The following is a 15,671-nucleotide window of genomic DNA, read 5'->3' as shown; positions in this document are numbered from 1 at the left end:
GGGCGGAATCCCTCTCCGGCCGGTGATGTGAGGCTGGGCGCTTGCGCCTGCGCAGTCTAGGGGAGCTGAGTGTGTGTGTGGGGTGGGGGGAGGGAGGGAGGAGTGAAAGGGGAGGGGGGGGAGGAGGGAGCAGCTCACAGGAACCCTCCAAAAAAAAGATGGCGGCGGGCTCGGATCTGCTGGATGAGGTTTTCCTGAACACGGAGGTGGATGAGAAGGTGGTGAGCGACCTGGTGGGCTCCCTGGAGTCCCAGCTGGCGGCCTCCGGCCACCACCACCAGCACCACAAGGCGCAGGAGCCCCTGAGGGCCGCTGGGGGGCTGCTGGGGAACCATGTTGTGAGCAGCAGCAGTAGCAGCAGCAGCCCTAGCCCTAGCCCTGGAGGAGTAGTAGTAGGAGGCAATGCTAATGCCCAAACAGAGAGCAGCAGCAGCAGCAAGATGGGACTGAGTGCCCCAGAGATCACAAAAGCAGGTAACATGGGCAGGGGTGGGGGGCTCTGAGGGGAGAGGGGCCCTCCCCTCCCCCCACTCCCCAGCTCCGGCTGCCTCCTTCCCTCACTGCTTTCCCCCCTTTTCCCTCTCTCCTCGTTGTGGCAGGAGCGGGAGTGCAAAGGGTGGTATCGATCATATGGGGGACAGCCTCTCCTCATCATGCCCCCTCGGTGTGTATCCGCACCTCTGCTCCCTCCCCTTTATTTTCCCTCCTCGCTTCTGCTTACTAGAGGGTGTTTGTCATGTGTGGGGGCAGCCTCCCCGCTGAACGAGCCGGCAGTGCCCGTCCGTGACTCCGCCGGTCCTCTCTTCTTTTCCTGCCCTTGTTGCCGGAGTGTAAGGGGGCTCTCTTGATCTCGGGGGCTGAGGGAGGCAGAGCCCACCCCCTTGGTAATGGCTGTGCCTCCCATGCCGTCTGTGACGGCTCCCCTTCCCTTCCCAGGGACGGAGGTTATGGGGGGGATTCCCTCTTGATAATGCCGCCTTAGCTGTCTGTGTAAATGCTCCTTCCCCTCCCCCTTCTCTGTTGCTGAAGTGCAAGGGGGTGTTATTAATCATGACACCTATTTCCTGTAGAGGAGGAAGCGAGGGGGCATTTCACGGGGAGGAAGTCCCTCAAAATGCTTCCCCCCCATATCTGCCTGCCTGGATATTCCTCCCCCACCCCCTCCCTTGTTCCAGGGGCTTGGAGGGGGCATTCAACACCTCCCGTTCCTCCTCTGCCCTCAAGGGGGTGTTGTCACAACACCAGGTCCCAGGAAGGGGGGGAATTCAGGCCACAACACCCCACCTTGTACAATGTCTTCTCCCACCCCCCGTTACCTACCTGGGGATATTCCCTGTCTTCGTGTTGTGAAGGCTGCAGGGGGATAGTGTGAAGCCTGAGGCTAAGGGCTCACTACATGGGAATAGAGGGAAGCTGTTTTTCAGGGGACTTTAAAAAAATGTCTCCCCAGAATTTCTCTGCAATTCCTCCCCTCCTCCCTTTTTTTTTTTTTTTTTTTTTTTGCTTTCTTTCTTGTTGCTGAAGTGTAAGAAGATACTGCAGACCTTCCATTATGATTAATGAAGCTCTTCCAGGAGAATCTCCTTAATCCTTATAAGATGCATCTCAATATCTGTCTGTCACTATTCTTTTCCCATTTCTGTCTCCTTAGGACCAAGACCTGGACTGTATGTGATTGTACTTGTGATAACACCAGGCCTCATCAAGAGGCATGAAGATTATTCAGGACAAGAAGCTACATCATCTTGTCCCTTCTCAAAACCAGCATTGCTTATTTATTTATTTATTTTCCACTATCTTTGGCTGTGGGAACTTCAGGTCCAGAAGAATAAATTCTGTAATAAAGTGGAGAGGTCTTCTGGTTAACCTACTCCAGGCCTTCTTATCTTGCCAGGCCAAAGCTTTTCTTTCCTTTCACGTTTTCATGTTTTGCTGTTGTTGAGCCTGCTGATCTAACAGACTTACTCTGTAGGAGTTGAAAGAATCGGAGGGTAACATGTGCTGGACACAGGGAATATGTCTTATTAATGTGTCTTTCATTGCCATTTTTCCCTCCTTGCAGTTGCAGTCATGCTGCTAAATGTGTCAGACTCTAGAATGGGGAAGAGGTCTAAGATGATCTTCTTTCTCCCTTCCCTTGCTTCATATCAAATCTGTTTTGCCTGTTTTGTCTTATTGTAGTGTTGAAATTAGGGGTGTTAAAATTAATATTGAGTCTGCCAGTCTTTGATGGGACATTGGAGGCTTCAAGATAATGTCTTCAAAGCCATCTTCATTTTGTACTCTGTCCCATTTTCTTGGCTCCAGGCAGGCAGCCTGGGAGATAGAGAAGATGAGGGAGAACATTCTGTCTTCACTGGACTACTCTTTCTGCTCATTCTCTCTGTTTAACCTTGTTGTTGTTTTGCAGGGGCAGGAGGAGTGCAAGGGGGTGTTATTAATCATAACACCAGGTCCCAGACATCAGCTCTGGATGGAGCCACCACAACGAGCACCAGCACCACCACTGCAGCAGCAGGAGGATCTGAAGTCACTGCTGCTCCAGGGACCCTCAGTCAGGGCAAATCGGTGGTTATCAGCACCATGGCAACTGCCTTGTCCACCAGGAATGGCAAGATTGGGACCACAACAGTGCAAACTTTGAATGGGAGTAATGTGGTGATGAACTCTCACCATACAGGAAGTGCTGCTTTCTCTGGGACTCCTGTGACTGCTAACCCTGCTTCTGCACCTGCTGTGGCCCCTCTCGTTAACAATGGACCTGGATCTGTGGGGAAAGGAAATACTGTTAATGCTGTTTTGCCATCAGCTTCCAACACTGTCATCCAGACTTCTTTTCTTAATACTGCTGTGTCCTCTGCATCTTCTTCCTCACCCACAGTTATTTCCTCGCAGCCACCACCAAGCATTGGAACTGGGGCACCTACAGTAACGCTTGTGAGACCACCAATTCACACAGCAGGACCCACGGTAGCTGCAGCTGGTGCAGCCACTCAAAATGGGAGCAATACTGTGATCAATTCAACCATCAGTGTGGGGAGTTTTCCTGCTGTTGCTACAGCCACTGTGGGATCTGGAGTTTCCCTCCAGACATCACTTGTGAACAGCCAGTCTGGTTCCACTGTGCCAGCAGCTCCCACCACACAGGTCATCAAGTCTGAGTCTCCTAAAACTATAGTCCAGGCAGTATCACAGCAGCAGACGCTGGCTACTGGTGGCCAGCCCAGTACTACAGGGGGTAACATGATTATTGGGCAAACTATGCAAGCTGGGCTCTCCAATGTTGCTCCCAATCCTGGTGGGATACCTCCTGCAGCTCCAGGCACCCCCACAGGAATGGCTAAAGGCGCTGCCAATACGGTGGCACAAACTCTGCCACGGACTCCAACAGCAACTACAAGTGGAATCAGAGCAACTTTAACTCCTACAGTTTTAGCACCTCGTTTGCCTCAGCCACCTCAGAACCCAACTAATATTCAGAATTTTCAGTTGCCACCAGGTAAGAGGATTGAGTGGTATTATTTTGGAAGTGTGTTGTGTGCAGGGAGGAAGGGATCCATATGTGATTTCTTGCTGTTTAATTGTGAATTGTGGAAGAGACCTTGTCTTTAACAATGAGAACAGTCTGGTTTTGAGTAGTGGCATAGTAGCATTCCGCTACTTAGTGTATTATTTTGGGTGACCAAAAAGTCTTTTCAGTGGCAACAATTTGAAAATCATTCTGTCTGGTGTCATTGTTATGCTGTGAGTGCAGATGAAGGTGCAAACTGCCGAGGCCTGACAATGGAATATTGTCAAATGCAGCACTGCTCTTGCATTTTTACGTAAGGAATTGTGACGTTGCAGGGGGGGGTTTGTCAGTAATTCGTGTAACATTCCCATGCTCTTCAGTTCCCTCTCTGTCCCTGCATGCCCCCAGTGACACAGAGTGCTGATGAATAGAGAAGCAGCAGATACAGCACGAGGAAACTACCTTCTTTTGCTTTAAATACCTTCAAAGTCTGACTTAAAAATTCACAGATGTGAAGCTTATGATCAACATTTTAGTCACTGGAGCTCTGATACAAAAGGCAGTCCTCCCATGTCCTTACCTCACCCTGTTGTGTCTGAGGTTGCAGCTTTGGTAGTAGCTAGTCTCATGCTTAGTGCTGAGCATCTCTGGACTAGACATCTAGTCCTGAGCTCACTGGGTGAGTAAAAAGCAGGATGAGAAGCATTTATTTTCTGAGAACTGTTCTGTCCCTGTGTAAATATCCCAGATTTGAGGTTATATACTTGCTGTTATTTTTAACCAAGTTTGTACTTGTATCCACTTTCACTTTTAACTGGAAAATACCTACACATACTTTCTTATATTTTTAAACAGCTTAGAGTAATAGTTGTGTCCATAGTTCACTGTTTTCAGGGCAGTATATAGAGAACAGCTAAGTATATTTTGCTACGAGTACTGAGTGAAATCAGTGATGGTTGTGTATCATCGATTTCAGTTGGTCTAGTAAAAATACATCTGCTGAAACTCTCAACTAGCCTTAAAACACCTGTCACCTAAGGTAGATCAGGAGCTGTGCTGTGTTGCTACACACCATCTCCTTGTGTGATGCACTCTCTATGGGAGGTGATGCCATGTGGTTTGATGGAACCTGTTAAGCATCTTGTGTATTAAATATTCCTCAGTGATTTGGGTTTTTTTGTGTAGAAGATTATTCCCCATATGAGTAATTTGAATGACAGGTGTTGCTAATCTAAAAACAGCACTAAGGCTCAGACCTTGAATCCCAATGATTAATTTGGAGCTTCTAAATTGATATGCTGGAAAAAAAACTTAAATATTTATTGCCATAGAGTATCAAAGGATTTTTCAGGTTTGCAGTCTATTGCCATGTGTACCTGCATGTTCACTAATACTGCATTATAGACCTGATTATGGGCAAAATACCAGTGCTGAGTCCAGTGGGACCTTTTTTCCAGGTAGCTGATGTTTTCAAACTGCCATAGTATGCTGAAATGTGTTACCCTTAGCAGCAGTGTTGCCAGTCCTTAAGCGTAATTGGGCCATAAATTGCTCCTTTGGAGGTCTCTATAGATCAAAGCAAAACAATATAGGTTCTAACCACTTGAGGTTTTTTATTAAGCACTTTTCTTGTCTGTCTTACACTTTAAAACATATTTGTAACTTCAAAAGAGTAGCATGACAAAATGATCAAGTATACATGAGTGAATACATAGAAATTGAGTTCTTGACATGATAAGGCAGACTTAATATTGCAAAGGTATTTTTTTAGTGGAACAGATTATTTTTCTTTGCTTTGGTTTACGTTTTCATACTGTGTGAAAGTAGCCAACTTTGACTCTGTTTTGCATAAAGTGTTTCTTACAGAATACTGAAGAGCGTTGAGCTCTTACAGATATCCCAGAGGTGTGAGGACTGAGCACCCCTGAAAGTGCAGCCACATGCGACTGCTTTAATTCGTAGCAGAGTGCATCTGCATCCATAGTGAGAGGAGGATAGATGTCTGCTTTTGAAGTCGTATTTCAAATTACAGTGTCATAGGCTAGGTTTTTAAAAGGCAGTTTGGTAGCGTGAAGCTGTGACTGCAGTGCTTGTATGCTCTGCATCTACCGCAGGCATCAAACCTACAGTCACAAGTTTGTTTTTAAAAGTTCATAGTGTGTGCTGATAAGAGTTTGCAAGACGTAGTTCTCGAAATAGCCTGAGCTTGTCCACTGCACATGTCACTTTTTACACCAAGATTTATAAACACTTGGAAAGAAAACTCTTGTGGAAGGTTTGACCAATAAACGAGACAAGTTCTGTAGTTACCTTCTTACACTGTATTACTGCCTCTAGCTCTCCAAAATAGTTACAGTTTCACATGTATGGAAAGCAGAATATAAAATGTCAGTGTTATTAACCTGGGAGTTTGAAATTGAAAATCTTGAACGATTTCAGATGTTCTCTTTAAAAACAGCATGCGGAAAATAAGCTCTATTGGTGCTCTTTAAAATATATTACTTTTAGAATGATACTTTGTATTGCACCAAGGCTGTTGTGCAACAAACATGGGCAGACCAAATCCAAATTCGAGATGGTTGAAGACCTAATGAGCCCTTGTTGTTTTGACCTTACTGAATTCTGGCATATTGCTTCTCAAAGAAGCTGGACTATTTGGGGTGTCTGCCCATTAATAATGGTTCTCCCCAACTGGTGTCTTTAAGGGAGAGGACTGCTGTGCTTAGCTTTTTCCTTCAGGAGCCCATGTTTGGAACTTTGTGGTCCAATTGTATAGATCCAAGCAGTGAAGGTCCAAAACCTCCTTATATATAGCTTCTGAGCAGACATATTGGGGTGATTTTTTTTTTTAAGGGAGCACAGGTTTCTATTTATACAGGGCTGCTGTAAAGGTGCAACATCTTTTAAACTGTGACTGAAAATAAATTGTATGAAGTTCTTTGTTTCTGAGTATTTAAAGAAATAAGGTGAATTGTATATTGTGTTGTGTACAGTCACATGATAAGAGGTAGGAAAATTGGTGAATTTGTTAAAGCATTAAGTCAGTCTTTTGCTGTTACAGGTGCTGATAAAAGTCTGTAGAAAAATGTAGCTGAGATTATGCCCTCAGATTAGTCTTTTGCCATGTAGGAGTTCATCTAGCATTTAGAGGTCATCGCTGACACATGGTAGAATCATCTTGTAAAATGACAAAAGTTGTGTACTTGGAAAAGTGGTTTTAAAGTACTGTCTTCTCCATAAATGCTGTAATTTCAAAACCAATGCCTCTGCATTCTTTAGCAGTATTGTCAGCTTGAGGATTCAAAGTTTTGGTTTCTTTTCTTGCAGATGCTTTATGTTGTTACGCTCTCCTCATTTATGTTTATGCACAAGGCATCTTGTACTAAGTGTTTCAGATTCCTGTTTAAAGAAAACAGCAGTTTGGAGAGAGTGCTGTAGGTACACAGTAAGGGCAAGGTAGAGCTGGTATGCTGGACAGTTTCCTCTGCTAGTTTAGGTGAAACTGAAATCTAGAAACCTTCCCTTTTCCCTATTCGTCCTCCTCTTTTTTCAGCCTTCTGAGTGAATGCTAGTACTTAAGAAAAATCGCTAGCTGAATCCTAAAGACTAATATTTTTTTTCCTCAATACATGAGATTCTGTGACACTCAGTTGGGCTTGAAGACAGGAGATAGGAGAATAGGTTGTCTTTATGATTTGTGTGATTGCTTTTTTTTTAATGTCTGCATTCATAACCAGTATTCCCAGTAGCAGGAATGCAGCTGTAAGTAGAACTGCTATCAAAGATTTGCATTACTTAGTTTTTGATAATGATAATAAAACTGCTTCATTACTTTCATCTAACTCAGTTGAATCTGTCAGTGGCTGATGACAGGAGATGGGACTAGGCCTCAATTTCTGCCAGGAGAGATTTGGGTTTGATATTAGCAAAATTTTCCTTCCCAAAAGGGCTGTCAAGCCCTGGAACTGGCTGCCTGGGGAAGTGGTAATGTCCCCGTTCCTGCAAGTATTTAAAACATGTAGATGTGCTAATGAGGGACACGGTTTAGTGGTGGATTTGGCAGTTAATGGTTGGACATAATGATTGTGAAGATCTTTTCCAACATAAATGGCTATTTCATTCTGTTCTGTGATGGCTTCTTCTGGAGGTATGTCACATGCCATTTCTGTGATGACTGTAGGATGAGCCTGGCTGTGAAGGGGATGAGGCTCCTTTAAACTGAGTGTTCCAGAACTCAGAACTGGTGCAAATAACCTCTGAACTGCAGTTGAAACCTACTGTTGGTATCTTCTAGAAGGAAAGGGTACCTGGGAGGACATCAGTGCTGTGCTCTGCAGACTCAGAAAGATACACAATATCTATTCAGACATTCAAGGCTATCTTTAGGGCCCTAGAGGCTGGAAACTTTATGTGTTAACTTAATGTGTTGAACAGAAGATTAACTGAGAAGATTAACTGTTGTAGAAACAAATTTCTTGTAGACACCAATGTTTTTTAGCTTGTATCCAAGAAGGATTTTAACTTAGGCTTTTGATTGTAGCAGCTTTGGGATGAGAAAACTACCTGAACACTTAAAGCCAATGCTTTTGACTTGAGCAGTTGTAACCTTTTGGAGGTGGAGTAGTTCAGTTTCCTTCAGTAAGGAGTTGGAGTGCTAGGCTGTCAGACAAAAGAGAAGGCTCTCAGGCTGAGAAGAATCAGACAACCTTTTAATCATAAAACAATTTCTGTTACTTTTTTTCATACTACATGCTGCATTCTTTGGGTTGCTTTAGACTGGAAACATGTACCCTGGAAGTGCTTGAAGTTACCAGGAATATACCTAAATAAGGAAATCTACAGACTTCCATGATTTAAGAAATGTAGAAAGGAACAGAAGAAATAGGAAGAAGTAGTGGAATGTAGTTGTTTCTATTTCTCATTGACTAGCAAGCGAGTTCAAACATATCCTGATTATAGTTTCCCTGTATGTTGCATGTGCTGCCAATATTATGCCTGTTAACTGTGTTGGCATGGCTCTGTTTTGTTAAAAATAATGTCTGTAATGCACAATGTTAATAGGAGCTTCTTGTAGTACTTATAGTATGTTTTGTTCTCAAAGCATTTTACAAAACTTAATCCTTGCAACGTGCTGGTGTGGTTGGTAAATAAAGTAGTATGAACTCAGTTTTAGAGCTGGGGGAAAGATCAAGTTGGAGAAGTTCTGACTTGCCCAAGGCCATGAGGGAATCGATACTTTGCCAAGACTGGAGCTTGGAAGTCCCATACTTAGCACATAAAGTGGTATCTCTCTTTCTGAAAGATAACTGTGGATTCTTCTGAGGAACTCTTCTGGGTGAGGGGTAGATTTTGTGTTCAAATCAGCAAAAGGAACATTTTGCTTTGTTTGAAATCTGCCACATCAGAGCTACCATATGTCGCCAGCCTGGGAGTTGTGTTTGTTCTTACTGCAACTTCCATAACTGAGGATTCTTGCATGATTAGCTTTGAACCCCAAAGAACTCGAGACTCTCAGAGCTGTGTAACTGACTTTTAGTGTGGGGTTTACTTTTGTTTGTTTTTGTTAAAATGATTGTCATGAGGTGTTTGCATGTCTGATGAGTATCCCTTGAAGTGATAGGATCTAATGGGGATTAGGTTAAGCTATGAAAGCTGATAATTTTGCATATTACTCAGTTATGTTGTGGGAAACACTGTGGTTCCCAACAACCTTTGGAAGAACATGTATGGAGTTGTTTCATCTGCCTGTCTACACTTCAGATTGTGGTCTTTCTGGGGTTTTTGGGTATCACTGGGCTTAGGATTGAGGTGGTTGGTCAATGACCAGGAGTGAGTGATTTGTTTGTTTTGAGCTGTTTTTCACTCTGCTGCTCTTAGAGTTACATGGTGTTTCTGTGTTCAGTGAGCTAAACAAGTTTTCCATCTCTGTCAGTATATGTGGATTACTTCTAAAATGCAACGTCTTGGTTTGAGGACCACAAATTTGGATGCTGCCCAGGACTTGAATCACTTCATAACGCTGGATGCTGCTGCTGAGTTAGCAGAGTTAGGTGAAAGTGCAACAGTTTGGGGCACTGATAAGACACAAATTAGTAGGTATCACAGACTCTCTTCAAATGAAATGTTATGGTGTATGAAAAGTCTTACTATTGTTTGTCTTTGCTCCTCGGGGAAATGATATGTAAATAGATCCTAAAAAATGTATGAAGTCGTTCAGGAATGCATTTGAAAAGAGTGATATTAGCCTAGCTTGGGTTTTAACCAAGGGAAGATACCTGCTTGTGGAAAGCTTGCTTTCTGTTCTCATGAAACTATGATCAACTACTGAGAGTCTGCTTAGTAGGAACTGGATGTAGAAGTCACTTAAGGACACGATATGCTTTTTTTTTCCTTACTATGTGCAGCTTTTGTCACAAATACCTGACATTGGCATTTTTACCTGAAAAAGACCACTTTTGACAGGGTTGTTCTATGTCAAAACTTTGTGAATGTTTATAACTCCATTTATGTGACTGAAGGTACTCCCATAATTTGTTGCCACTACTTCATGTTAAAAAGAAGGCTTTTGCCAGTTGTAAGTCAGTAAGTGTTAGCGAGTTTAACTTTTTGTTAGGCACACTGTCCCTTGTAAAAGAGGGTTTGAAGATTTTCATAGTGGCATGACAAAAATTGAAAACTGTGTTTTTTTCCAACTGAAGACAATGATAAAAAAGGATTTTTTAGTTGTACTTTGTAGAGAGGTTATTTCAGTTGTGTTATGAACTGTAAAGCTGTAAGCAAAAGAAAGCCAAACTCCAGAGAGTCTGTGACACTCACAAGTTACAAAGGACTTTTTCTGTGCACAGCCACAGGGATGTTCCTGTGTCTAAATAGTTGTGTGATCTGTGAACGTTGCCGAAGTTTCCCTGGTGCACTTCTGGGACAGAAGCCTTAATGCATCTCTGTCCCTTTGACAGGCTGCACACAGTTGTTTTACAGAGACAGTGACTGTGGTTTTGTGTTTTTGTTAATGAATTAACTTGAATTTGGTTTTATACTACTGCACGTCTTGCCTGAATGCAAGTTGTCTTTGTGCATTAATACTGACAAAAGTTCCTTGAAAGTTGTAAATCTTTGTCTGGGTACAGTTTTTGCTGTATCAGCCCTCTTGCATACTGCTCCCTTGTAAGAGAAGGAAAATAATTTATACAATAAACATCTTTTACAAAGATACAATCATTTCCACACTGGAGAACGTGCTACAAAATTATTGTGGAAAAATATTCATAATCCTATTTCCAGCTCAAATGCTGAGAGAAGTGTAAAAACCTGTGCACAGACCAGGTTGTAACTAAGCAGGTGTAAAAACTGTGATCACTGCTGTTTTGCATTAGGTGAGATTTTATTTTTGTTGATACTGTTGACACAGGAATAGATCACATTGGTGGTTTTTAACCTTTTTAGCACAGTTTTGCCTCAGCTTCATTTGGAATTTCTTACCCCATTTCTAGTCTGTGGTAATTTCCAGCAATGCTGGTTGTCTTTCAGAGGTTGGGGTATCTCAAGGAACTGTGAACCAAGGTTTTACCATGAAGCCTCCTCTCTCCAGAGTAATTTTCTTCTGGAGCCTTTAACGTAATACTTAATGTAATCTGAAATAATTGTTCTTGGGGCCTTATTTATAGCTTTAAGGGATTGTATAATATAGAATATTTTCTAGAGAGAACAAAACCTTAATTAATCATCTCTGCATGCTAGTATAGATTATCAATAATCAAGAAAGAGTTGATAATTGTAGGGAATGGATACCACTGTGTCCTGTTCATGCAAGTGAGATCTGTACAGACAGAGTGCAGCACCTCAGCAGAGCTGTCTAAAGGCGTTGTAGAAATGTAGATCATCTTTGGCTCTGTAACCATTGTCAGGCTAGAAATAACATTCAAAAAAGATGAATTTCTATACTTGTGTTACCAGTCACAGAAAGTTACACTTTGAACGTAAGAGACTGGTTCTCAGCAAAGTGCATAAATAGGTTATAAATCCTTTTACCCAGGGACAGTTATTTTACTGTATGTTTATACAGGATTTAGTGCAATGTTCAACTCAGTTGCCAAGCTCTTTTTGTGGGATTTGGAAAAGTACAGTGATAAAAATTGAATAACTTCTTGTCAGTGTAGGGCTCTATTTATAAATTAGAACGATGCATGAGGAACATGCTGTATCTTTTAATTGTGATGCTTTGTTTCCTTAAAATGCATGATGAAAATACTTTTCTTTAGGTACTGTACCAGTACCAAGACAACTAGTAACACAAAACTCATGTCAGTATATAGTACTAGTTTACACAGCTAGCATGACTGTTCTAATGTTTGTATTGAATTAAGTATCTCTAGTAAAAATTATCTGTATTACCATCATAACTTGATTAATACATGCCTCTCAGAGTAGCTGAACTATTAAAAACTGTCATTGTACTTTTGTGCCAGGTAAAGCTGGGTAGACTCTAAAGACAACCAGACAGATCCAACTGAAAAATGTGTACTTGAGGTATCAGAGTATAAACAAAAAAAATAAGTAATGAGCTGTGGTGCCATCCTCTGGTCTTTCTGAAATGATTTGAGGGGACAGCAAGGCTGTAGGCAGCTGTCTCCACACTTGCCTTCAGTTTATTAATCAAATATTTCTGTAAGGGAGGGTTAGATTTAGTGCCTCTCAGAATGTAGTAACATCAGGTGCATCCAGTGTACCATCAGGTGGTGTGGCAGGTGGGACCAGTTGTACTCAGATGAGTCAGAAGTACCAGATCCAAGGAGCAGCATTGAGGAATTGCAGCACCTCTGGCAACAGTGTCAGTGAAGGGGACTGGAAGAGTGCTGAGGAATCAGTGGAGGAGGTTGGAAGAAAGTCTGGGATAGGAAGGCTGAGAGTGGCTAAACTCTGGAGAAGTTTATGACAATGTATGAGGAGCTGTTAGTTTTAAATAAACCTATGTGCAGCCCTATCTAAGGGTGGACTGGAAGATAAGTGTTAACACCATGAACTTCATCCTCTTGCTTTCATTCTTTCTTTTTTTCCCCCATTGTATCACTTGGTTTTCTTTCCTTCCCTCTTCTCCATGGGGGAGGGGAGAGAAGGCACTAATTATTTATAAATAAGTGTTAGTCATACCCAGTCATTAAGCTTAGTCATTACTCAGGATTGTGCATTTGATAGTTGGTAAAAAAACAAAATAAGACTTAATTTTTGTTTAAAATATTTCTGAATTCGGGCTTACAGGTGTAAAAATGCTTTGACTTTTGCATTCAGACTAACTGAAAAAGCAGTGCTATTTAAGTGCTGCTATCAGCCAAGTGATGTGTAGCATCATGTCTACATTGATAGTTTGTGTTTGAATTCAGAGACAGAGTGTTTGGCTTATTCTCAAAGCTGGGCAACTTCTGTATCATCAGTAAGAGTTATAAACTAGCAAGCTGTGTCTGCAGAGGAGGATTTGAAGAGAACATTTGCACTGAGGCTGCTCTGGGCAGCTGTCAGCCAGTGGAATTGTCTAATATTGGATATGCACAGCTCTGGGTGAAAAGGTGACATCAGCAAAGGATTTTGTCACTGCTAAAATTACAAGGAGTGTACACCTAGAGTTAGGGCACTCGCTGTGAGGACAAATTAAAGAGATGTAATTACTATGTGTTTTCAGGTACTTGGTTGGTTTAGGATGTTGGTTCTTGAAGGAAGATAACATGGATTTGAAGTGTTACTCTTCCTTAAGTATTTGTGTGTAGGCTGTGGTCCATGCAATGTGATACCTTCCCATTTCATCAAGTGCTTGAACAGCACCGTTGCTGATATGCCTTCATGCAAACAAACTCTTTGCCAGAAATGAAGACAAGCAGAGTTTTTAAATCTCCTATTTAGAATATCAGATCAAAAGAATTAGTGACATTTTATTTTGTGTCTTTCTTTCTCAAATCCAATTTTGGTGTAACAGCATCTTTGTTTCATGTAAGTACACTGAAATTAATGGCAAAGCTAAATCTGAATCACTTTGAGATCAATAATTAAAGTAATTGGTTTAGCTCTTGATAGTGTTTTTCTTAGTTCTTTCTCATCAGACTAAAGACAGATTTGTATGATGATAGGGTTGCAGTTTGACAGAGTGCTCTGGTGTTTTGGCTTTGTATGCTTGACTAGTAAGGAATGTTAACACTCTTTCAAGGAATATAGTTTTCTAGAAAAGCTAAAATAGTTTTAGATCACACTGTTGTAGAAGTGTTCATCAATTGTCGCTATATAAAGTGACATATTTCCCTGAGCACTTGTTATGTATCTCACCTGCTCAGTTGAAGAGGACATTTTTTCCATATGGGATCACTCTTTTTTTGGCTTTTTGGCACTCTGGCATGATGTTCCCTTAATTATGTTGTAAAAAGGTGAATCAATGGGTTACAAGTGTTTCACTCCTCTTTTTAGACAGAGTTCCATAGTTTAGTGTGCAAGAATTCAGTTTCAAAAGTAAAACTTTTTACTAAGAAGTTAAGTTTCTTCTGACTCTTTTTAGTAAGAATACCCAAAAGCGGTTCTTCATAATGTGAACTTGTGTTCTTGATCTGTTCAAAATACATTTTCTGTGCACTGCAGTCAGGATTCTTGATGATTTTTAGAATGTGCCTTTCATCTGTGTTGGCAATAATTGTAACTCAGCTGTTCAACAATTAGTGTTTCACAGACCATAACCATTAGTTACGATCTGCGTGTGTGCAGATTGGACATGTGGGGAGAATGGTGATAGGCAAATGGAGTGCTGTAGTAAACTACTGCTGTAGTAAAATTTGTAGGCATTGTATCTGGGTAGAATGTGATTTTTATTCCAGAGTGACATGAGTTGAAAAGTGAAGGGAGTGATGTGCTTTTGTAGCTCTCTACTAAGTTCTCATCCAGAACTCTATTCTGCATCAGTCTTCTCTGTGGTGTAATATTTAGAGCCTGTCAAGTGTTTTCTGTCAGAGATGCTCTGAAGCAACAGCTAACAGTCATGGTTTTTCATGCCAAGCTGTAGCTCACCTGAAGCACAGCAGGTGCTGAACATTTAACAGGCATCTTTAAGGTGTTAGAAATAGTGTACACTGGGTACTCTCCATACTAGTGCGTGCAAAACCTCAGCACTCTTTGCTCTAGGGTGCCCATTACCGATACAGGGGAGATCTGGTACAGTATCTCAGTTTGCTTAAGTGTGCTGGACAGCTCTGTCACTGCCTGGCTGGTTTAAGGCCTGCAGCTCAGCAGGGGACATGTCTATGACTAACTCATGTTTGTACAGGGTGACCTCATCTGTGCCAGTGCAATGCAAGCAGTCCTGGAGCAGGTGAAGTCACAGTTGTGGGTTCATTTTCAGCTGGCTGGTTTGCAGGACCTGAAACCTGCACTCTGTGGACATCTCTGTAAGCTCTTTAGATATCCTTGTGGAGCTAAAACATCTTTATAGAAGTCACAAACCATCCATTCTTGTTCATAAACTCCAGAGCCTGGATTGCTAATAGTGTCAAAGACTTTGACAAGAAAGTTCAAGTAAAAGTTGTTGTTTTTTTTTTTTTTTTCCTGGATTTGTTGTGCAGCACAGATCACCCAAGGTTCTGAGCACTAAAGTAGTGCATCTAATGTGCTAATGCACATGTCTCATCAGATGTAACATAATGTCTGTTCAGTAATACCTAATCCACAGCTGTGTGGCCATTAAAAGTTCTGTTCTGTTTGAACCACTGTTTTTCAAGAGTTGATGTACAGATTGTCACTCATGAGCTGATACACATCTAGTTTATTATAGAAGCTCTTCTTTGACACATATAATCCTAAATCTGCTAGAAGATATCTTGATATTGGAGAAGATTCATAGAATCATAAAATGATTTGGGTTGGAAGGGAGACAAAACATTATCTAGTTTAAACCCCCTGACATGGGCAGGGATGCCTCCTACTAGACTAGCTCGCTCAAGGCCCCATCCAACTTGGTTTTGAACACTTCCAGGCTTGGAGCCTGTGCTCCACTTGGAGCCTCCTTTCTGGGCAACCTCTTCCAGCTTGTAAGCATCCTCATGGGGAAGAATTTCTTCCTAACATCTAATCTAAGTCCATCTTATTCCAGTTAGAATCTGTTGCTCCTTGTCTGACTTGATGTCAGTACCAGTTT

At 41.9% G+C, this 15,671-nt stretch overlaps 1 protein-coding gene across 1 annotated transcript in view; it reads left to right on the top strand.

Annotated features, from left to right (window-relative positions):
• The first annotated feature begins 132 nt into the window (after nucleotides 1-132).
• TAF4 (TATA-box binding protein associated factor 4) overlaps nucleotides 133-15,671 on the top strand; it is a 41,683-nt gene continuing 26,144 nt past the window's right edge. Inside the window, exons 1-2 of the mRNA XM_064167510.1 lie at nucleotides 133-474; nucleotides 2,411-3,499. Coding sequence (XP_064023580.1) covers nucleotides 159-474; nucleotides 2,411-3,499 — 1,405 coding nt within the window. The 5' untranslated portion in view covers nucleotides 133-158. The remainder of the gene's footprint in view (nucleotides 475-2,410; nucleotides 3,500-15,671) is intronic.

The sequence above is a fragment of the Pogoniulus pusillus genome, chromosome 29 (genome assembly GCF_015220805.1).
Source record: "Pogoniulus pusillus isolate bPogPus1 chromosome 29, bPogPus1.pri, whole genome shotgun sequence".
Lineage (NCBI taxonomy): Eukaryota > Metazoa > Chordata > Aves > Piciformes > Lybiidae > Pogoniulus > Pogoniulus pusillus.
This window is presented reverse-complemented; position numbering and strand designations above follow the sequence as displayed.